This window comes from Lepisma saccharinum, chromosome 3 (genome assembly GCF_977018435.1).
Source record: "Lepisma saccharinum chromosome 3, izLepSacc3.1, whole genome shotgun sequence".
Classification (NCBI taxonomy): domain Eukaryota; kingdom Metazoa; phylum Arthropoda; class Insecta; order Zygentoma; family Lepismatidae; genus Lepisma; species Lepisma saccharinum.
The window spans coordinates 38,217,997-38,241,418 of record NC_139231.1 but is presented as its reverse complement, the minus strand read 5'-3'; the positions used below and the strand labels follow the sequence as shown (position 1 = coordinate 38,241,418).

The following is a 23,422-nucleotide window of genomic DNA, read 5'->3' as shown; positions in this document are numbered from 1 at the left end:
AAAGTTACCAAATTTGAAGAAGTTAAGTGAAAACAGCTCCTCTCTCACTCCTAAAAGAGAGCAATAGATGAGGTTGTTTTCTTTTACATATTCAACTTATCCATAATTTTGGCTTTCTGCCTTTCTTTATTGAACAAAACGCATGACCAGGCATATTAACTTCAATTTTACACGAAACTTTAGGTTTCACAGAGAAATGTGACGACCTAAAAACTACCGATTCAATACATATGTTAATAGCTGTATAATCCAATTCTGAAGACATACATTATCTCGGATCCTAAGTGAACCTGTATATTCAGTCCCAGCTAGCGTCTGGGCATAATGACGGCTCTTTTTTGTTCATAATTTCTGCATTGATTCCGCTGCGAAACCGTGGCGCGGAGCGATCTGTCCGCCCGTGACGTCACGCCTGACGTCAAGGACCACGTGATGAGGTATGGCCCCAGCCTTCCTTCTAATAGTCTTGCCTAGTTCGCTCTTCCACCGCCTGACCAGTTTCCAGGTAGAAACGGCCGGCCCAAGGAAAATGAAGTTTTCTACCTCTACTTCCCTTGTCCCCTCGCCCCCCCCCCCCCGCTGCAATGGTTGAAAGCCCAGGCTTTTAGGTCCCCCAGTCTATCTCCTATAGGACAGATAGGGGATTGGTTTCTCATAGAGTTTTTTGTAAATCCTCTAAAAAAACTCAGGGTAAAATTCTGCAGTACTTATGTTCTCTGTATTTACACAACCTTTTACACGTTGTACAATATGTATGTATAACATGGGATGCAGTTTTATTATTTATGAAATGGGAACGTGTTATGTGCAGACAATAATGTTATGCTTTCTTTCTTTTTTTCCTTTTCAAATATGGAATATATAATGATTAAATTACAAATATGTGCTCAGGCTCTCTCTCACTCTCGTTTTAGTAGTGTTTTATTTAAATATATACTCTTGGCCTCTAACAGTCATAAATACGGATGTATTTATTTGGGCAAGAGAACGCGCGTTCATATTGTTGTTGGTTTGGTTTATTTTACTTCGCTTTTCTGATACATTTGATTATCGCGAAAATGAGGATGAGTGATGATATGATGAAATTGAAGGGACCTCATATGAACAATCCAGGCCAGGATTCGAACCCGTGATGAGTGCGCATTCTTGTCCTATGTGTTGCAGTGAATAATGAAATAATTTGGAATGAAAAATGTATCTCAGAACTCAAAAAGTCAAATGAATATCATTGAAGAAACTACAAAAAAGTGTGTTTTGTTACCTGTTTTGTTTCTGTGCACAAAGTGTACTTAAAACATCAAATCAACCAACCGTGGGGGAGTGGTTATCACAGCTCGCTACGACACCAGGAGTTCCGGGTTCGAACCCCGACCTGGGCATGGGTGTTCTTTGTGTTTGTCCCTTCATTAATTTTATCGCATCATCTTCGCAATTAACCAAATGTGACAAAAAAGCGACGCTAAGTAACAAAAATGAAATCAAATCATTGATTGATTGCTCAATTTCGTTTATTTTACTTCGCTTTTCCGCCACCTTTTTTACGACAAAATTGATGAAGGGATACACACAAAGAACACAAATGGCCAGTCCGAGATTCGAACCCAGGACCTCTGGCTTAGAGTCAAATCAAATAATTTTTTTATTTTCGAATGTGGGTGGGGGTTACGTGTACTTTTTTTTTGTACTCATTCACCATTTTGCAATCTTTTTCTCTTATTGACATTCTTCTCTTTTTTAGGAATACTGGGCCCTAAAGGGGAGAGGGGTTTGACACACACCAACCTTTAACCCTTGAGCACGCCACTGACTGCTACCCCAAGTGTCGACGTCACCGCACGTCACTGAAATAGAACAAAGAAACAACCAACGCTCTATGCGCATTTCGAACGTTTTGTAGTAAAACAATTTTGTGTTCGTGAACTTTGCTACAGCCAAGAAAAAAAAGAATAACATCTTTCCTAGGATTATTAATAATCCCAGCTCCAATCTGACTAATACAATCACGAACTTTTGTTTTTGAGAATTGCGAACATTTTAGACAAAATTATATCATCTATGGCGGAGTTGCTGTCTGCTGTTTGAATAAGTTTTAGCAGAAAAAAACATTAGTCCCAGCACGAGGGACTTGCAATTCAAGTATTCGTACAGGGGCGTATGCTGGGTTCAAAACCTGAGCTATCTCTTCATATCATAATGTTCGAATGAGAGACTCTATTTCGTTCAGTTTCCTAGATTTTGAAGTGATTTGACATTGTGATTAAAAACACGTACCTTGCAACTTACAAACAATTATAAAAATGCCAATGTTTCATTAATATAGAAACGGTAAGGAAATAATTTCAAGTATTTCATGGTTATTTATAAAATATAGAGGCTCGTGTTGTGGAATATTTATGTAGACCTACGTGCGAGAATCAAATTCATAATCAACATTTTACCTTGAATTTTTCATTTGAACAGGACCTCCATTCTTCTCTTAGCGACCTCTGTGGTAAAATGGTTATTAGTAACCCAGGGGTCCCGGGTTCAAATCCAGGCTGGGCATGTTTTTTTTTCCTTTGTGAATGTCCCATCATCGATTTCATCGTATCGTCAGTCATCAACGTCGTCGCGATTAGCTAAATTGGAAGAAAAGCGACGCTAAATAACAAAAAAATCAAAACCATCCTGCTCTTCTTTGGGATTCCAGAGGCCTGCATATCTTCACGATTTGAGGCTTATCCTCATACAAAAGCCGAGTAAATTGTTTCGTCAATAATTCGTTAATTATGACACTCAGGTATTCGAACAATAGTTGAAAAAAGGTACAGCAAATTATAATAGTTATAACCATACTCCTTATAAATTATGTAAATTATAGACAACAAAGTGACCCTCAAATAAATATACTTTGTACGGTTGTCTGCACTTTAATGTATGGAAGGTGAGCAGTACAATGAGTACAAAATACTTTCCTTTAACCTGCCCAAAAATATTATCGTCTGTTCACATAAAATGGGTAAAGTTCTCGCCTGAGAACGCATGAATTTTCAGATATCCTTGTTTTGAAAGCAAAGTTGGAACAACGTCCACCACTAAGTATATTTCCCTTTGTAGATGAGGTTTAGCATTGTGGCAAAAGTGGCGAAAAGTGGGAATCAACTGCCCCCGACCCCCAATCGCCGCCACTGCCGGCCTGGCATGGGTTGATGTTCTCTATGAGTGTCCCGTCATCAATTTCATCATTTCTCACTCGTCATCATCGTCGCGATTAGTCAATAGTGGCAGAAAAGCTACCCTCAGTAACAAAAATCTAATGAAATCTTCACTCCAAATATCGCAGATCACGATTATTCCGAAAATGTAAGCAGAAACAATTTTAGTGGTTTAAATTGATGAACAAAGTCACTATAAACGCTGGAATTATGTATTCTTTATGGAAATTCGAGCTTTTACTTAGCGTTAATACATAACTGAATTAGTTATCGTAATTTACAGCAGACAGTAGCAATATCTTATCAGGAGATGGCTACACTGACAAGACATGGAAATTTCTAGAGGGCTCTTAGCGAACAAAAAGAAAGTAGCAAGCGAATGGCGCAATGCGTAGGAGTCATGTGATTGCATTGTTCTGTTATCATTTATTAGTCACCTTGTTAGCACAATACAATACAATACCCATTCTTTCCTGTAATAAAATTGCTTTCAGCTTTGTTGCCAGGAAAACATCTTGCTGAAAATGCGATAAACTGATAAGTTAATAAATTATTTCAGTGGTTGTCGTTGAATCCGTTAGTGATAATAGACCTCGAATTTTTAGGCTCTAAAAAGTGTTTTACGTTCCTAAAATAGGTTCTAAAAATCGTAAAATAGGTTCTAATAATCTTAAACTAAGCTCGAAAAATCCTGAAATAGGTTCCAAAAACTTTAAAAGGTTCAAAATTCCTGGAAAATTCTGATTAGGTACAATCGTTAAAAACAAAATTTCAAAAGAACAGTAACAAATTTTAATAGGTTCATGTAACAACCAAATAATAATTTCACAACCAAATATTCATTTGTATACATCATTTTTAAATTATCCACAAATGATTGTAATTATTGTAATACTTGTGCTTGTGCTGTTAGCAAAAGTTACTTGTTGATACGAAGATTGAATTACGTATGTAGCATAATTTTGTGCACAATACTATGGTTTATTGGCTCCGGGAATTTTCCTCCGTAGATGTGAAAAATTGCAACTTATATTAATACAAATCCCATTGAATTTATACATATTTATGAATGCCCTGAGGCAAGTCTTTCACAGTTTAGCTTCAACTTTTATCGAGGAAAAGAAAGCTGCATGGAAAATAAAACAGAATTCTCGTTTACTTTGTTAGTGTTATTTGCAGAACAATCTATCTGACAAATAGAATATTATTTTTAAATTTGAATTTGAAATTCTTATACCATTAACTATTTTGCGTAGATTAATATATCCCGTAACATTTGTGACTTGTAGACGTCTGAGTATCTGAAATGGCAAATGTAAAATCCGCAGCTTAAATTAAATATTTAAATATATATATACCGTTTAATTTAATTTAATTAAATATTTCGATACATTGGAATCACACAGAGCCTTTGTATTGTTAATATATTTATTTATGTGTGTATGTGTGGTGAGAGATGGTAATACATAAAGTTGAAATAGAAAAAAATCTGCTTTTAATCTTGAATTTTTGGAAAGTTCGCCTTAAAAAACCTGGAATTAAAGTTGAATTTAATCATGGTCCTAGAGTGGCCACCTTGAATACGTAATCTTTTTCATGTTATCCTCAGTCAAACTCGGCCTTTTACTGAAAATGATCTTTCAACAGGAGTCAGTGATGAAAATTTGAATGCTGAAACGTTACTTCGCAAGACGTGGATGCCACATAGCACCGAAGTGACGCGAAAATAAGCAATACCACAGGGGTCATTACACTTTGAACCGTGGCGCCAGACATTTTGATTTGTTTCGAGCTTTGGAAAAATATAACGGACTTGGAGGGAGGGAAATCGACAGAAGGAATGTTTCAAACATGTTAGTCATTGAATTTTTGCGGTAGCAAACCGAGCAAATGCCTCTGTGTGACTGTGACACAAGAATCCCGAAAAATGTTTAAAAATATATAAAGACCTAAAAAAAAAAGGGTTTGATTTAGGTTCATACATCTAAAATAGGTTCTAACAAGGAAAATGGGTTATTTAAGGCACTAGACTACAACACCACCAATTGTTTCGTTTTTTATTGAAACGCTGACGTAACTTCTTGTTATTTCTTATATACCTGAAAAGGAAAATATAGGTTTAAAATGAAGCAATTTCTTTCTGTTCCATGGCAAACTGACCAACCCTTCGGGTACAAGTACGCCTATTAAAAATAAAGTGCAACGCCTGCGGGAGTTTTCTTGTCAAGGTTTCGTTTTCCCTACCTAACATTCCGAAATAATTGTAAAACGATGCATGCTGAAATCCAAGGCAGTTGTTAAAAAAAAGCTAACGTTCATGTGGCTTTATTCCATGACGAGTGTGAGTTTCAAGTCTTTACTGCGCAACCACAGCAAAAACTTTCTAGCACAGCGACTTTCCCGATCATGTGTACACCAACTCCAAGGAATATAGAGATTAGGTAAAGCCATCCGAAGATTGCCGATCTTGCACGAACGCGTGACGTCACCGGAGAAGCAGTGAGCTCGGCTGAAGCAGACGGCCCCTAGCATTTATCTGTATATGGGAGATTCATAATAATTGAAAACGCGCTACGTTTAAAAGGGGGCAAAGTACATGTGAAACAATGTATTCTGAAAATCCATTGAAACTTTCTGACCGATGCGCTACAAAGAAAGTTGCGTGTTCTCCTTTAGAATTTCGTCATTTTACAAATTGTAATACAATTTTAACAAAAACGTTGCATGCTAAAGAAGAATTAAAGAGTTTAAAAAAATAATTGATTAATAGACTTAGTTTATTTTACTTCGCTTATCTGTCACATATGGCTAATCGCAAAGATGAGGATGCGTGATGATATGATGAAATTGAAGAAAGGAAAGACCCATGCCCGGGCGGGGATTCGAACCTGGGGCCCTTGGCATCGTAAATCGTTGTTCTAACCACTTCGCCACGGAGGTCAGCATTACAAGGAAATGAACAGAAAATTGCAAATATGTTTTAATATGCGAGAAACATTTGCGAGGAGGTTATTGAAGTAACATATAATTATACAAGACGTTGTGATGAAAATTATTAATATATCTGAAATGTTGAGAGTTGACCTTGCAGTCTCTAAATGTACTTTTGGGGTTACGCAAAACCTTTACTCAAAATTGCTAGCGTAAATTTATAAGCTATTAACATTTAAAACATTCCTGTTCGAAAAAAGAAACTGTCAAGTCAAATTAATATTTCGTAGAAATACATATATTTTTCTTTCACGAAGCCGAGAGAGTATTTGGAGGGGACGGTGGCTTGGGAAGGCTATAGCCCCAGATCTCGATCTGCAAAGGGGCTTCCAGTGGGAAAACATTGCTATGAAATAGTCCAGAAGAAAGGGCAAAATGATTTTTTTTAAAAAATGGCTCAAGAATACAAAGATATAAGTGGACATTTTGCAAGCTTAGTCTAAAACTTACAACTGATATCGTACGTGTGTGTGTGGGGGGGGGGGGGTGGCTACGTGAGGTAACACAGTGGAATATGATTCACAATACTAAAATTAAAATAAATATGTGGGAACAATAGAAATCAAAATATGTTGTAGCTAGTGACGGCGCAATAGTAAAGATGGAGGGGTAAATAATATTTTTCTGGGGCAATCATGTTATTATTCCGTTACATACGACACAAAAATGCATATTTTGGCTAAAAGAGCATTCATTCATTTATTTATTTTTGTCGTTTTACTGGGGCCAGATAGGAGAGAGAGAGAGAAATTGTCGAACGAGAATAGGTGGGCGTTCCTGCCTCCCCCCCTGAAGTGTATCACAATTGTATGTTTAAGGTCAGTGGTGGCAATAATTGGGTTCCAAAATGTGGGGGCGGGGGTTGGACAAGGGGACAAGCATTAAGAGGCCATAGTGTGATAGTGCGGAGGCAAAAGAATGGGGAGCAGCTATTTCCTAAATCATCGCCAGTGTTTAAGGTTGTCATTTTAATCAGAACTTGAAATCGGGACATTTTCTACCACTCAACTCCTCTGTTTCCATGCATTAACATTGTGTGCCGGAACCATCTCAGTGTGTGTGTGTGTGTCCATTTCTTCTCCTCAGGCATCAAGACATCTATGTACCAGAAGTATTTTTACGAAGGTGTTGCACAATCCACTCGACAACTCGAGATGTGTCTTGTCCTCCCATGTTTGCAGCTCTTATAAAAGCCGAAACCTACCAAATTGTTCATAGTAAGGCCTAAGCACTCGCAAGTGTTCAAAATTGTCTGTTGAGTGTGTGTCGAACCCAGTAGCCTTAAACAAAAGTATTTTTCTATGCCATGAAATTCTCGGACTGCATACACAAAATTTGGTCTTGGAACAACCAAATCATCACTCAAAACTTTAATTTTTAGTTGATCTGTGCAGCTTATTTCTTTTTTAATAAATCGCTCCAATGCCCAGCCCGATACTGCCGAAATATTCACTTCAGAGAGAGAGACCTTCGATCTCTTCGTCTTTCGACCCGAACTACTCGTAGCACTACTCGACGTTCCGCTGTCGTCAATTATTTATCTCCTTAAATTATCGTCACATTATTGAACAAGACAAAAACCTAATTTTATCTCGTGTAAACTGAAAAAATTGAGGGAGGGGGCTCGAGACACCTGATGCCCACCTTGGATACGCACTATTAACAAATAACAGGGTTATAGAACATTCTCCGTCTCGCGTCGATAATTATATATCTCAAATTATTATCACATTATTCAAGAAGCCAAAAACCTACGTAATTTTATCTAGTGTAAACAAAACAATTTCCTATAGGAGGGGGAGGGCTCGAACCCCTGATCCCCACCTTAGATACGTGCCATTAACAATAATAGGGTTATAGAACATTCTCCGTCTTGTCTCAATAATTATTCCTCTCCTTAAATTATCGTCACATTATTCAAGAAGTCAAAAACCTAATTTTATCAGTGTAAACTGAAAAATTTCCTTGGGGAGCGGGGGGGGGGGGGGGGGCTCGAACCACCTGATCCCTACCTTGGATACGCGCTATTATTAACAACAGGCTTATAGAACATTCTCCGTCTTGCCTAGATAATTATCTCTCAAATTATCACCATATTATTCAAGAAGCCAAAAACTAATTTTATCTAGCGTAAACTGAAAATTTTCTAAAGGGGGGGGGGGGGGTTTGAGCATCCTGATTTCCACCTTGGATACGAGCTGTTACCAATGACAGGGTTGTGGAATATTCTCCGTCTTGCCTCGATAATTATTTCTCTCCTTAAATTAACGTCACATTATTTTATTTGGCACCACAAGAAACAAAAAATCTCACTTTATCTAGTGTAAACCGAAAACTTTTGGGGGCCTCAAGCCCCCTAACCCCCCCTTGGATACTTGCCTGGGAAGCAGTCACGTTTATTACACCCTTACATTTATATACAATATTAAAAAGTTCTGCTTTTAAATCTCGCACAATGCCTTTTTCACAAAAATGGGCAATATCGCAATTTTTATATCAGTCAAGCTGTGATGTTTTAGATTTATTCCGTTAGTTTTCTGATAATAGTTTTCCCAGCTTTCCATAGCATTTAGGCATGATTTCAGTTGACAAGAACAAAATAATCTTAATTCAAAACATAGAGCAAAAATAAATCCAACGCGCTTAAGTTAAAACTCCCTTACATTCGAAGCCTGGAGAGAAAAAAACAGAGGTTCCTTCGTAACACGATTTCTTGAAAACTATTTTACACATTTGAATCAACTTTGTGATAAACTGATTAGAAAGGATGAATCTTAACAGTAAAAGTTGTAACTTTTCCCCTGCTACTATATTTTAGAAGATATTCGTTGTCAAATTTCTCAATATTTGCATAAGGAACCAGCCTTTTCCGTGGCGAGCGTTTCGATGATGACGTCATGCATCCACGGACAACTGCGCATACGATCTGCGCCGCCGAACGAGCACCCCCTGCACCAACTCGTCTCGGCGACATTATCTGGAGGTGACATGGTAGCACACATCGCTCTACGAAGGTTCAATCCAGAAAAACAAGGCCACAAAATGATGAAACCAATACTCATGGAATGAAACATTGCCCCTGGCGTCATTTGAATAAATATTGGAGATAGAAACAAGGTTGTTGTGGTTACGAATGAACCACAGTGCTTCCGTTGCTTTTGTCTACAAAGAGAATTGCAGCTTGTTTATATTCAAGCAGCTAGCTTAAACGCACTACGTTTGACGCACGGGAATTCTTTACGTCGTTACGAAATGACCTTAACGAAGAATGACGCTGTATTTATAATTTCGTAACCAAACTGGAAATTGATTGAATGGCTTGGTTTATTTTACATCGCTTTTCTGCCACACTTGGTAAATAGCGAGGATGAGGATGACGATGAAAGGACAATCAGAAACATGCATGAAGGGACAGAAAACAACACGAGCCTCACGGAGGATTATTCTGAATGTGAATCATCCAGGTAAGGTAAAGTTCCCCATGTCACCGTGCCATGAAGACACATTTAGGGATTGCGGGGGTAGAGCCCTACACATTCTCGATCCCTGCCATTTTGGAGGTGATGTGATCAGCACCACTCTCCGGCCGCTTTTACCACCCAGGGTTGCCCCAGGGCCGGAAAAAGTCCGACCATAGATCACCCAGGAACACCCTAGAACTTTGTTAGTTGCAAAATGCAGTCCAGGGTGTACTACGCGGCAGAGACACCCCCTTCATATTGAAAGTGATGACGAGAATGTACTCTGGACAAAAAGAACAAACATGTTCACTGGGATTGGCAGAACTTTTCTTTTTGAAGTTGTTTTTTGCTTACCTTGAATTGGTAATATATAGTAGGAAAAAAAAAGAATAGTGAAAAATATATAACATTAAAATGGAATTAGTGCGAAAGTGGAATAAATGCTTATGATTAAGGAATATCAACGGAGGAACCAAGTTTAAGTCGGTTGATTTAATCAATGTAATTTATTTGTACGGTTAAGTTTAACGGGAAGGGGAGAGGACATGGAAGGACTGGAAACGTTCGTGGCCTTCGGTGAAGGTACAATTACAGGATGTATGGTTGGAGTGACCCTCAAAACCAAAGGAGGGAATGAATCAGGGGTCGAAACCAAAACCAATTAGTATCAACAAATTGGACGATTTCACCACTGGTTCTGGGATCTCATCCCGGACAGGTCATTGGCGCTTTATTCATTAAAACACCATTCACTAAAGCAGAAGAAAAGCGACGTTAATCAAACAAGAATTGCAGTTTGTTTCAATCCACATCACGAATTAGCTTACACAAATCCTAGCGTTCAAATGTCTAAACTCAGCCATTAGCGTTTGGCACGGGATTGGTAAAAGTGCAGCATATTTATAACGTCGTTGAAATCTAGAAGCAGGATCTGCGGAGAACATTTGAAAAACATTTCCTCCTTGGCTAGTTGTTTTCCTTTGGATTAAGCCCAAGATCGCCCTACGAAATTTAAATATAGAGCAACGAAGGTCGGTATCACCGCCCTGAGAGGTATGTGGCATGGTGTTTTTTCAGAACTTTGTCCATGGAGTGTTTGAGGACAAGGAGGAAAAACAGCAAGTGAAGTAGTAGTATGGTCAGTGACGACGCCAGAGCCTCCAGTCATACACTTCACCCCACTTTCCGCCCCTCCCCCCACTGACGTTAATGAAATATCAAATAATAAGAGAGTTAATTTCTACGAGTATGGCGATTTTCACCTTTTCTGAGTTGTGTATTCTGCATTAATTCACTTTCCCTGCGTATAATACCAACTTGACTAACAAAAAAATATTTCGTTTTGGTATATTCAAGATTCCAGCGCCGTCTTGGGCATAGGTGAATCCTCATTCATGTTCTGTAATCGTCGCGATTAAGCTGTTTTAACCAGTTTTAAGAACTAGAAAAAATCGTTAAATGTAGATGGTCTTAAAACATCATGGACATTCAGAGACCTATAAAACATAATCTGTGGTACGGGCAAATTATTCGAATAGTGGATCGTCAGTGGCAATGCTAATTAGTAAAAGACATTGAAAGGTGGTTCAAGAAAACCGATACACATGTTAGTTGTCGTGAATGCATCGCGGTATCTTACTATTCAGAGGCTTGCTTTTCGAGAAGATGATGAGTCTTTGAAGTTAATTTCAAAATGAGGCGATATTATTCGAAATTGTATTGAACTTCAACCTTAAAATGCAAATTATACTCACAATACTCGTCACTGAGTATGATAGTGTGTAGAGTGTCAATCAGCAACACTACCAGGAGGTCGAAATGGGAATACCTAATAACGGCTAGAGCCCGGATTGCAAGACACTAAAAACTACCCAAATAAGCAGGCAAAAAGGCACTAAAAAGTTTGAAAATTGACACGCTAATAGGCATTAGAAGTATTTTTTTAAAAGGGATATAGCTAATAGGCACTCACTTTTAATACTGTGAAACCCCCCCCCCCCCCAAGTCCAAAGGCGCTTTCCTCCAGATCACACCATAATTAATTATGACAGCGTGTGTACTATACTATCCTATCCGTAACAAAAACTGTAAAAACTAGAGATAAATACGCCGAGAGCATGTTGAGTAAGTTTTTAGACTTGTTAGTTGGGAATACTGCCTCCTCGCCGTCACGTGATCACACAGTGCGCACCCAATAGCGCGTTGCGTAACTATTCTTTCTGCACGGAGAACAATACCAATTTCCTTGAAAATTGGTGATTTGCGTAATTATTCTGCGACTTGGTGTGTCCACATCACCTTAACATTAAAATGTCCAACCTGGCTTCTAACAAACTGCAGATTGCAATGATGATTTGAAGTTAGAAAATGTCATTGCAGTATGGAGAAATATAGTATACGTATTTGAAAAACAGAATAACTTTATAACTTGCATTGCATGATAACATTACGTATTGAATACTCAGTTGCGATCGCGATTAAGTCCCTCTTATAAAAGTCCTTAGGTCATTTTTATATTCTCAAACCGATAAAATAGTAGAGAAAGGTTTATACGTAGATGTCGGGGAAGAAAAGCGTGTCATGAGGTAATGATGTCATCGATCCTCACATGATTTCAACTAACTGTGCAATACACTTGGTTCAGTACATTGTTACTGAATTTTATACCCCCGCTTGGATAACGATGAACGAAGTACACATTTTAAATAAATGCCTATTCACAAATTTCGACTTCCTTCTCTTTTTGATATTCATTGTTCAGCTATGTGTATCAGTAAACAATAAACATATATTTCTTTCTGCAACATTTCGAGATGAAGTTCTTAAAAAATACAAGAATTTTATGAACGAGCGAAAGTTATTGAAAGAAGGAAAAACGCGCGTATATTCTAGTTTCAACAATAAATCATATTCCGATCTATATTTTATAATCGAAATTAATTACACAAAACTTCTAGAATTTTCAAAAAATTTAAGAATAAGTTTCTTGTAACTTATATTTTCTCGCTAATTTTTATCTGAAACTGCGAGCTTTCTGTATAATGAATGTAACACTTTCTATATACAAAAAACTGGCGTCAAATCAAGTAGATAAAACGAAGTGTCAAGGACCGTATTTTTAAAGGAAGGAAAACGGCACAATTGGTAATTTATTATATGCTTAGAAGTAATTATGTGATGTCGGAGCATTTATATAACAAGTGTATATTTGACTTCTATGGAAACATCGCAAAATACTATTAACTGTTTACGATTTGTCTCTTGCCAATATTATTGAAGCTTGTCATGATATACAAATAATTTGTTATATTCCGATAACATAAGCATGAAAACTTTGTTGGCTCTGCGATTTCTAACTGCAGCAACACGTCATGTTGAGTTCAATCGATAGCGCACAGTCACCCACCTCCTACATTGCAGACCCAGTCAGCTGATCTTACAGCGTTGCCGCTTCTATTACTTTCTTGCTATAACACAGCTGAAAGACAGCTGTATCTTGTTGATAAATATTCGTAGCTACAAATTCATCCATTTTCTTTATCTCATCACGATTGTAATAATCTTTATTTTATCGCCATATGCTTTAGAATTACACCACCTTCGATTTTTATTTGATCTTATTGGCAATTACTTATGTTACTATAAAATGTATATTGATGTACTAAAATTGCCTGATTGAACTTGCAAACCGTATATAGAATAATGTGTAAACAAATACACACGTACACGTAAATTTACGCGTATATGAGATTAAATAGTAATTTCTATGCCAAATGCAGCATAATTTTAAACATGTGCACTCTACACATAAAATATAGGCACAGTATTTATTTACTTGAATGTTGTGACCATGGGCGTAACTTGTAACCTAGCTTTGGGGGGCAGAGTAGAACTTGGGGTTTAACTTGGGGGCGGGGGAGTAGAACTTGGGGTTAAATTTGGGGAGGCCAGAATCGATTTTTTTTCCATCCCATAAAAATAGCATCCAGGACTATTTTCCTAACTATTACATTTGTGAAATCATAAAAATTGCTCATTACTCTGCTCCTTGGGTCCCAAAACGTACTATTAACTCCCCCTTGCCCCCGGCAAGTTACGCCTATGGTGGTAACACACACGGAAAGTTACGTTTCATGGTTTCGAAGGCACTTCCAGGGTGCGAAATCATTGAAGAAATCTACACACACACACAACACACACACACACACACACACATGTATATATACATATACATATATATATATATATATATATATATATATATATATATATATATATATATATATATATAATATATATATATATATATATACACACACACACACACAAATATATAAATATTTATACATATAATACATATTTATAATAATAAATATACAAGTAAATTAAGATTTAAGATATTATTATTATAATTATTATTAAGTATATACATATACTTTTATATATATCAGATATTAAAAAGTAGCAAACTAATTCCTATACTGACTGGTTAAGGATGTTTATAAATGACAAAATAGTTTAAATATTTTTATTATCTTTTAAGATTTAGTTTAGTTTTTGCTTTCTAGTAGTATATATCAATTAGATTTCATGGTTTTTCTTGTATGTACGCATTGCTTGCATTATAGAATTATTTTCTTGTAGTTTACGGTTATAACAAGCATAAGAAAACAGTTTTTCTTTGTGACGTTTCAGGAGAACACACGCTCCTTTCATCAGACATTTATTTTCATTTTGACTAAAGATACAGTTTTAACAATGGTTGTTAAACCATTGTTAAAACTGTATCTTTAGTCAAAATGAAAATAAATGTCTGATGAAAGGAGCGTGTGTTCTCCTGAAACGTCACAAAGAAAAACTGTTTTCTTATGCTTGTTATAACCGTAAACTACAAGAAAATAATTAGATTTCATGGTTATATTTGTCTTGCATTGTTATTTTACCTTTATTATGAATATATTATATCAATATAACATTTGTTATTGGTATAAGACCTGTAAATAGTCTCTTGAATGTGTGAGAGAGAAAGTATGCAACTATCACAAACACATTACTTTGTGTGTTTTTTTCGATACTATCCTTAGTAAAGGATATTTGAAGTAAAAAATAATTGCTCACCTGTTGTTTTTGTAACAAACACTCTCCCCCCGGAAAGTTTTGTTTTGGTGGGGGATTCTTGAAACCAAGACTGTTGGTGTTGTATCCTCCAGGATTTCGCACCGTGGGCACTTCGGCAATTTTCCATGGGAAGGATCAAAATACAGTTCACTATGTTACAGATGTTTGCAGATGGAGGTGTTCTGTTAGCTCAGGCACGTATCCGAAGATCTAACCGCTAAGTTGCATTTGGATTACTCTATGATTGATTTGTTGTTTTAAGTCCACTTTATGCACAGTAAGGCTAATCGGGACTGGACCTACAGTTTAAAGTGGGATCCGAACCACTTGTTCCTGCCTCCACCGGGTATCGAACCCGGGACCTTTTGATTACAAGTCGGCGACGCTACCACTGCGTCATCGGGAAGGCCCGAGGATTACTCTATGAAAATTGAAACTCAGATGGTCGTGGAGAGGGTTATCTTCCTAGAACTTCCACTCGGTAATGAAATAATTGCCGTTGTTGTTACGGAATATTTAAAGCATATCCAAAAATTCCCATAAATAATATTCTAATTTAGCAGAGAAGACAGGAAATCAAAAGACAATACACGACACAAAACTGATTTTCGTTCGATACCCGGTGGAGGCACATAGCGGTTCGGATCCCACTTTAAACTGTAGGCCCAGTCCCGATTAGCTTTACTGTGCATAAAGTGGGTTTAAAGCACCAACTCAAGACTGATTTTCAGGATAGGGTGTAAGTTGATAGAATTTCACTGTGTTTTTCCACACCACTGCTTTTCCAAGAGTACGGCCGGTTCCAGACTCGGTGGGCAACCAGCGGCGAATTTTCTGGGCCAGCTAGGCAATCGAAGAGGGCTCAATTGTTTGTTAATCGCTTATTTTTCTTTTCTTTACTTAAATTTCAATTTGCCGACAACAGGAATTATAACGAAGACCGATGTAGTGTAGCTGACTCAGAAAATATATATGAATTATTAATTTATTACAATGCTCAGCCTCACAAAAATTTTGCATCGCTGTGATTCATTTGCCTTCAATTATCAGTATCATCAGTGATCGAAGTGAGAAAGGGGTGCGGGGAGATAGTATCCCCAGCTAGAATTTGATCGTGTGGGTGTTTTAAGTTTACCTAATCGGGAGGACATACAGTTTGAAGTGGGATCCGAACCACTATGTGCCTCCACAGGATATCGAACCCGGGGCCCCTTGATTACAAGGTGGCGCTACCACTGCGCCATCGGGGAGTCTCCCCCAGCCAGGAAAATTTTCGTTAAGCTACCCCCAAACGTCTCATTGTCACCATGTTAAATCACATAAGCAACCCACCCCCCTTCCCATCTAATCATCTTACCCCAAGGTTCGAGCCGGCCTCCGAAGCGGAGTGGTTAGCACAGCGCACTGCGACGCCAGGGGTCCCGGGTTGGAATCCAGGCCTGGGCATGTATATTCTTTGTGAGTTTCCCTTCGTCAATTTCATCATATCATTAATCATCCCCAAATGAAAGAAGAGAGACGCTAAAAAAAAACAATCAATCAAAACCCAAGGTTCGACCAAACATCCCCTAGTTAACTTTTTCCACTGCAGGCGATGAATATAATGAACAAAAAATGTTAAAAATCGACGTAACGGGGAGAGGGAGAATTACATTCAAGCTTATCGTAAACAATACATAGATTGGTCCACCTATTTGGGTTTTTTATTATTATTTTGTAATTTAGCGTTGCTTTTCTGCCACTTTTGGCTAATCGCGAAGATGAGAATGAATGATGATATAAAATTGATGAAGGGACATACAAAGAACACACATTCCCAGGACGGGATTGATTGATTGATTGATTTATTTATTTGTTGTTTTAAGTCCACTTTATGCACAGTAAGGCTAATTGGGACTGGACCTACAGTTTAAAGTGGGATCCGAACCACTATGTGCCTCCAGCGGGTATCGAACCCGGGGCCCCTTGATTACAAGGCGACGACGCTACCACTGCGCCATCGGGGAGGCCCCAGGCCGGGATTCGAACCTGGAGTCGTAGCGTGGTGTGCTAACCACTCTGCCACGGAGAACGGGCCCGTTGGCATGCATTGTAGCAGAACAGAAGTTATGTGATTGAATGATTGATGTAATTTATTTTACCTTGCTTTTCTTCCCCTGTTAGCTAATCGCGAAGATGAAGAGACACAAGTAACACCCACACCCAGTCCGACATTCCAACCCGGGTTTTCTGGCGGAGAAGTTATGTGGTTCTGATTAATTGATATTATTATTATTTCCTTATATAAAAGAAGTACTTGTACAAATATGAAGGAAATAAACCTATGGTCTTTAGCTCTATATCGTTATTTTTATATGAATCTAATGATTCTTAGTTCCATACTGCATAGCACAACACAAATATTTAGTATAGTGTCTACCTGGGTTATTCAATAATCGATAACGGATGAAAATCAAACATGCGTGCGCGTATTAATACGTTTTTCTACAATTATATAAATATTAATTCTTTTCGTGATTATGAATATTTACGTAAGTACAGATCCAGCACGAACTACATGGAAACGCAATTTTGATGTCTGACGTGGTTTCTTTTAACAGGAAACCTACTGAACTGAGGAAAACAAAAGAGAGCGAAATCATTATAGTACTAAATTACATAGGCGTGCGCACGGGGGACAATTGAGGCCAATTGCCCCCCTAATCAGGGGCGTTCTCAGATTTTTTCCCATGAAGGGACACGCAAGATATTTTTCCATCGGGCATATTACCCCGATAATAGTGCTGCCCCCCTGCGCCCCCATTACATAATAATTAATGTGTTAATATTCGTTTTCGAAGGGGAAACGAATATCCTTGCTCCTTGCCCCCTTTCCAGACTTTCCATGCCCCTACATTATTATACTTTCACCTAGAAATTTAGTGTAGAGGAATGTTATCACTGTTATTAAACGATATTATAGGAGAAAATTAAGTATTTTGAAGCCCATGAAAGTTCAAAGCAATTACGGGAGAAGGGGACAAAAAAGGTAAAGTGCTCCCCGGTGCATAGCACCACGCCATGAAGGCGTATAGGGGGGTGTGGGGGTAACGCCCCACACTTTCTTGATCCGGTCGTGAGTGGGGGTGATGTGATCAGCATCACGACCCTGACCGCCTTTACCCCCCAGGGTTTCCCCCAGGTACCATGTTATTCGACGCTGGTTGGGCGCCGGGGCCGCTTCCATCGTTAGAAAAGTTCCCGGAATTGAACCGGCCGGGGATCGAACCCGGGACCTTTAGCATGGTAGTCAGACGCGTTACCGACTGAGCCACCGCGGCCACGGGGGACAGAGGGTCAATTGACTTCAAATTTTATACGAATAAAAATGCATTTCGTAAAATTTTCTTGCTCGCAATCTGTACTTTATTACAGTCTTGTCAACTTCATAGCCGTAGCTAGGGGGCGGCGGGAGTTGTCCCTGGACGCCGAACAAACTGAATGAGAAAAGTTGTAAAAGAGAATCGAGAATGCCATGGCCTTCCGTAGAAATTTTTGCTCCCTATGAAATCAATGCTGTTTTCAATTTGCAAAAATTTGGATCGAAAACTTTTCTTGCTCGCTTCGCTCGCAATTTCTTTTCTGTAACGCATTCTAAATTACCAGAGAGAACCAAGTGATTCAAAGAGTTGCTGTTATGACAGTTTGGTTTGGAGGAAAAGGAGCGCGCACATTTCAGATACCATTTATATACTTTTTGCTGTTGGTTTTTATGGGGCAGATGAATTGATTATGTATTGTATTTAATTAATATGTTATTTATATATAATATACACACACACAAATACCCATCAATGCAATAAAACTAAATCAGTGAGATAAAATGATGTTTTTCTTCCCCGACTGAACTTTCAAGGCTTTTGCCCCCCTAATCAGAGGGGCTGCGCACGCCTATGCTAAATTACTAAAACAGTTACTTTAACAAAAGGTTTCCATTGTAGAAAAAATAAAAATAATAAATAAAGCACAGCTCGACACGACTGCAGTAAAACACAACCACTTGACATTAAAAAAATCGGATAGTCGAGAAATCAGATGACAAAAAAATAGCTACACCTAACAATAATCAACATGAAGGAATAAACACGGATATTGTTGTGACTTGTGATTCACGGAATAGGAAGTCAATTTTGTCATTCCTTGCGCGGTATTGTGTCTTATCAAACAATGAAACAATTGCACTGAATGAAAGTGTCAGTCACTTCTTACTTGTCCAGCAAGCTGACGCAATTTACACGAATAGCTACGAAAAGTCCTAACTTTTATTGTTGAGCGATGCGAACATAACGATTTGGCAACATCGCATGTGCAAACGGCTCGTGATATCTCTCACACAGTGCAGGAAGTCTGGCCTCGGGAATAAACTTGAAACCCAGCCAGCTGACGCAGTTATTCGTCAAGGTGACCGGCCTGCGGAGGGAAAAAAAAAGTCAATAGAATAGCTTTCGTGCCATGAAGAAATTGTTTCCTTTGTGTGCATCAGCTGTGCGCAATAATTATTTATAAAACGCTCACTCAATGTAAAATCTCAATTAAAACTACTTCGAAACTAAATATACGATGGCCTTCAATTTGGATATTCTGTGCTTTCGAGACATCAACGAAATTATTTGCTTTCAAAGCTCGAAGTTTCTAACAATTGACTCACCAATTCCAGGAGAAAGTAGAATCATACGATGTTACATTATCTTGCACATTCTGCAACAATGAAATGCTACTTTCACATTTCAATGTGAACAAAAGAGAAATCACGCAATATAATAACCACTGAAACGAAGGTTTTTTGTAACATGCGTATTTTGCCTCTGCACAGGGTCGAACTGGCCCGCCGGAACACCGGGCAAAATCCCGGTAAGCTCTTCCGAAAACAAACATTCGGCGCCCTTTTTTCTCTACAGCTCACAATCGATCACAGAAGTGGTGAATACATCTTTTCTTTCTGTTACCTCATGGACTTAAAGCAATAAAACACGACTGAGTGGCCTGGTGCTTACTGACAAACAGTGACTATAAAATATTAGTAATGAATTGTGTTTTCTTGTTCATCATTACTAATGATGAGGAACAAGAGAACACAAAAACGTAGAAATAAAAATTTTCTTTCTGTTCCCTTTTGGACTTACAAGCAATAAAACACGACTGAGTGGCCTGGTACATAATGACAAGAAACAATGACTACAAAGAATTAGTAACGAATTGTGTTCTGTTGTTCTTGATCATTAATAATGATCAGGAACAAGAGAATACAAACGTAGCTCGCGCCTATATGGATAGCGCCGTCTATAAGCCAATTGCAATAACATCCCAGTATTTCTATCAGGTCGACGCTTGCCGCCTTTGTGTGTAAAGCAGTATTCGTACTATTAATAATATTAATATAGCCGGCCCGTGAAGGAGTGGTTAGTACATCGCGCAACGACGACAGGGATCCTGGGTTCGAATCCTGGCATGGGCATGGATATTTGTGAGTGTCCATTCAGCAATTTCATCATATCATCACTCATCCCCGTCTTCAAATATTAGCCAAAAGTGGCACAAGAAGCGAAGTAAAATAAAGTAAATCAATCAATCGAATCCCGGCCTGGGCATGGATGTTTTTGAGTGTCCATTCATTAAGTCACCACTCGTCCCCATCTTCGCAATTAGTCAAAGTGGCACAAAAGCGAAGTAAAACAAAGCAAATCAATCAATCAATCGTGCTATTAATAGTTTACAGTCTGGTCCTACTGTATTGTCGTATATACTTGCCAGTGTGAAATTATTAGCGCCTTATTACATTAACATTGTCTGTTTGCAAAATAATGAATGCAGTAAAAATATGCTTGCACGGTCCGCTCGTAACATGAAGACAGAGGCGACATGATTTTCGCTGCTAGGTGAGTGTGTCTCCTTCATACAACAAAGGACACCTGGAACAACCAACCCAGACAAGGTTCACCTTAGTGACTGCGCAAAAAACTTGAGATTGAAGGAGGGGGAGGCCTAGATAATTTCTGAAATTCAGCTGGGGGTGTTTGCCCCTTGCTCCTTCTCTTGCGCCATCATTGGTATACCTTTCAAATGACCTTCGCAGCCCAAAGTCCGCTTTATATGAAGAATTATTGTTATTGTTTTAATATATTTCACTACTTATTTTAATGTTAACAACGGCACAAGCAGTTCCTATAAGCAGTGAGGTATTTGAAAAATTTCCAGTTACTTCTTTCGAAATATTGTATTGATTTTACTACATGAAGAGCAAAAAGTCTGCGTAAGAACAGAGATGGTGTATTCATTATTTAGCTTACGTGCCGTTAAGATCGCCAAAATTGGTGTAAAATACAAGTGTCCTGGCAAATAAATTAATGTAAAATAGACAAAGAATTGAATATTTATTGAATAACAAAAAATGATGTTGGCTTCAGTTGACGTAAAGTAAAGTTCCTGATTAACTTTTTAAGCATATTATCATAAGTAGTACTGTGCATAAATTTTCTTTGGTACTGTCATTCAAAACCTTATGATCTCAATACAATCCTTGCCTTCCAGTAAGTTCTGAGGAAATAAATAACCATCAATTATACAACAAATGCTAAACAAGTATATTTTCATTATTTAATTTTAGCAATTGGTAAACCTTTCATGCAAAGGCCATCGATAAGTTTATACTAGTTGTAGTTTTACCAACCCCACCAAACAGGATATGTAATAAGTTCGCTAAATCTCTAATCGTAGGAGTCCAGATTACCTCCCCTAAATAGGTGCTTGTTCAGAGAATATGATTCTTCGAAAGCTCACTTGGAGTCGGATAGTGCATTTATGGCTTTAAAAAGTGAGAAAACTGTTAAACATTTGATATTGGAAGAACGGTTAAATAAAAGGTTCCACAGAAGCTGCATACTCACTAGAAGATCCAACACTCAACAAAGGTTACTTTCTAGAAATAATAATGCTCCAGGCTCAATACGATGGGGGTCCTTAAATCATCTAAAAAATATAATCAAACAAAGCAAAATAAAGAATGACAAAATGAGGGGAAAATCAAGTGGAAGAGAAATTTAGTTATTTTTCTAACCAAGACGGCTGTAAGAAAAATAATCCAACAAATAGGGAAATATAGAATAGGATTTCCAGCGAAGTAACTAAAGCAACGATATTTGTACGTTTCAAACTATGATCAGTGTGTTATGGTGCTTCGCTATATCTTCGAAAGAACGAGTCATTGCTTTCAAACGTATTATTTTCAATACATTTCCGAAGACTTAGAAAAAAAAAGCTTTTACTGAATTTTAATTTTTACCGATGGTTTTAAGAACTTGAAAATAGGGGAGACCGGGGTAATTAGAACAGGAAACAGCCTGTAGAAGTTCCACTGTAAATTACTCAGAAAGTTACTGATGGATTTTTTAAAAATTTCTACCATTTAAAAGGACATCTTTTGCATATTTTTGAAAAAAATAATGACCATACCTGCATTGCAAATACTCCTCCAAAAAAAAAAAATTGTCATGACACCATAAAATTGTTCCAATTACCCCATTTGGGGTTAATGGAACATAAGTTAGAAATTTCAACTGAATAGCTTTAGATTGCTGTTGGGGTAATACGAACATCATATATAAATGTCCCATTTACCCTGCAAATTCGAACACAATAGCTCTACTTCTTCTGGAGTTATCAATGCTTGTTTAAATAAAATCCCAAGTTAACGTCTTTTTTTCAGAAAGTTCAATTTCCCAGCTGTGAAGCAAATATGTGTGAATGAAAATCAGTGTTCTATGATTTATTTGAAAGGTTACAGGCCATTCTGCAATGTAGTAAAGAAAAAACTTCTAATAGTTACATGTACAATCTAGTATACCCAAGCGAAATCAAGCAAATTACGCAATGTTCTAATAACCCCTTTGCAGAAATTTTTGGGGTAATAAGAACTTTGCTTATAAAAACCAGGCAAATTGCCCATAGACAACCAAACTCACATGAAATGATGTGTGCCCTTATGTTTTATTATAGGGGTGAAGAAAATTTTGAAAGGGTTCTTTCATTCACATCCAGTATATGCAGAAGCAGAGAAACACCAAGCATGCGTCACATCATTTTTTGCAGGTGTATAATAAAAGTCAAATAAAACTTACTTTTGTGTAGTTATACCAATAACAAATTTTCTGCATGTAGGTTTAGTGTAGGTACATAGGTATGAAATGTTATTACACCAGTCTTTTCGTTTTAAATTATTCTACATTAACATGTTCCAATAACCCCATGTTCTAATTACCCCGGTCTCCCCTATATCTTAAGTTTATTGTTGTAAGTTTTTAAACTTTACATAAAAAATATGTATCGCAATTCAGCCTTTACTGCAGTTCAAGTACGCTTTATGGACATAGACCAATTGGGAATGGTCCTAGCTACAGGGATTCGAACTGAAAGCTATAAGTACCTGCGTGTGATATGATATAGCGTTACCCATTATGCTATCGTGGATTTCGAATCATTTTGAGCTCTTCGTGGGTAACAATCGAGAAAGGTTCCAAGTATATTGAAGCTAACAATACTGTTTACATAAAGAACAAGTATTAAAAACACACCCCATGTGCTATTTTTAATTGTTATGTCTGTTATTATTCCAAATTTGTACTA

At 37.7% G+C, this 23,422-nt stretch overlaps 1 protein-coding gene across 1 annotated transcript in view; it reads right to left on the bottom strand.

The window, feature by feature from the left end:
- LOC145984986 (polyubiquitin-C-like) overlaps nucleotides 1-19,693 on the bottom strand; it is a 54,242-nt gene extending 34,549 nt beyond the window's left edge. Inside the window, exon 1 of the mRNA XM_083118465.1 lies at nucleotides 19,452-19,693. Coding sequence (XP_082974591.1) covers nucleotides 19,452-19,678 — 227 coding nt within the window. The 5' untranslated portion in view covers nucleotides 19,679-19,693. The remainder of the gene's footprint in view (nucleotides 1-19,451) is intronic.
- Nucleotides 19,694-23,422: the final 3,729 nt, after the last annotated feature.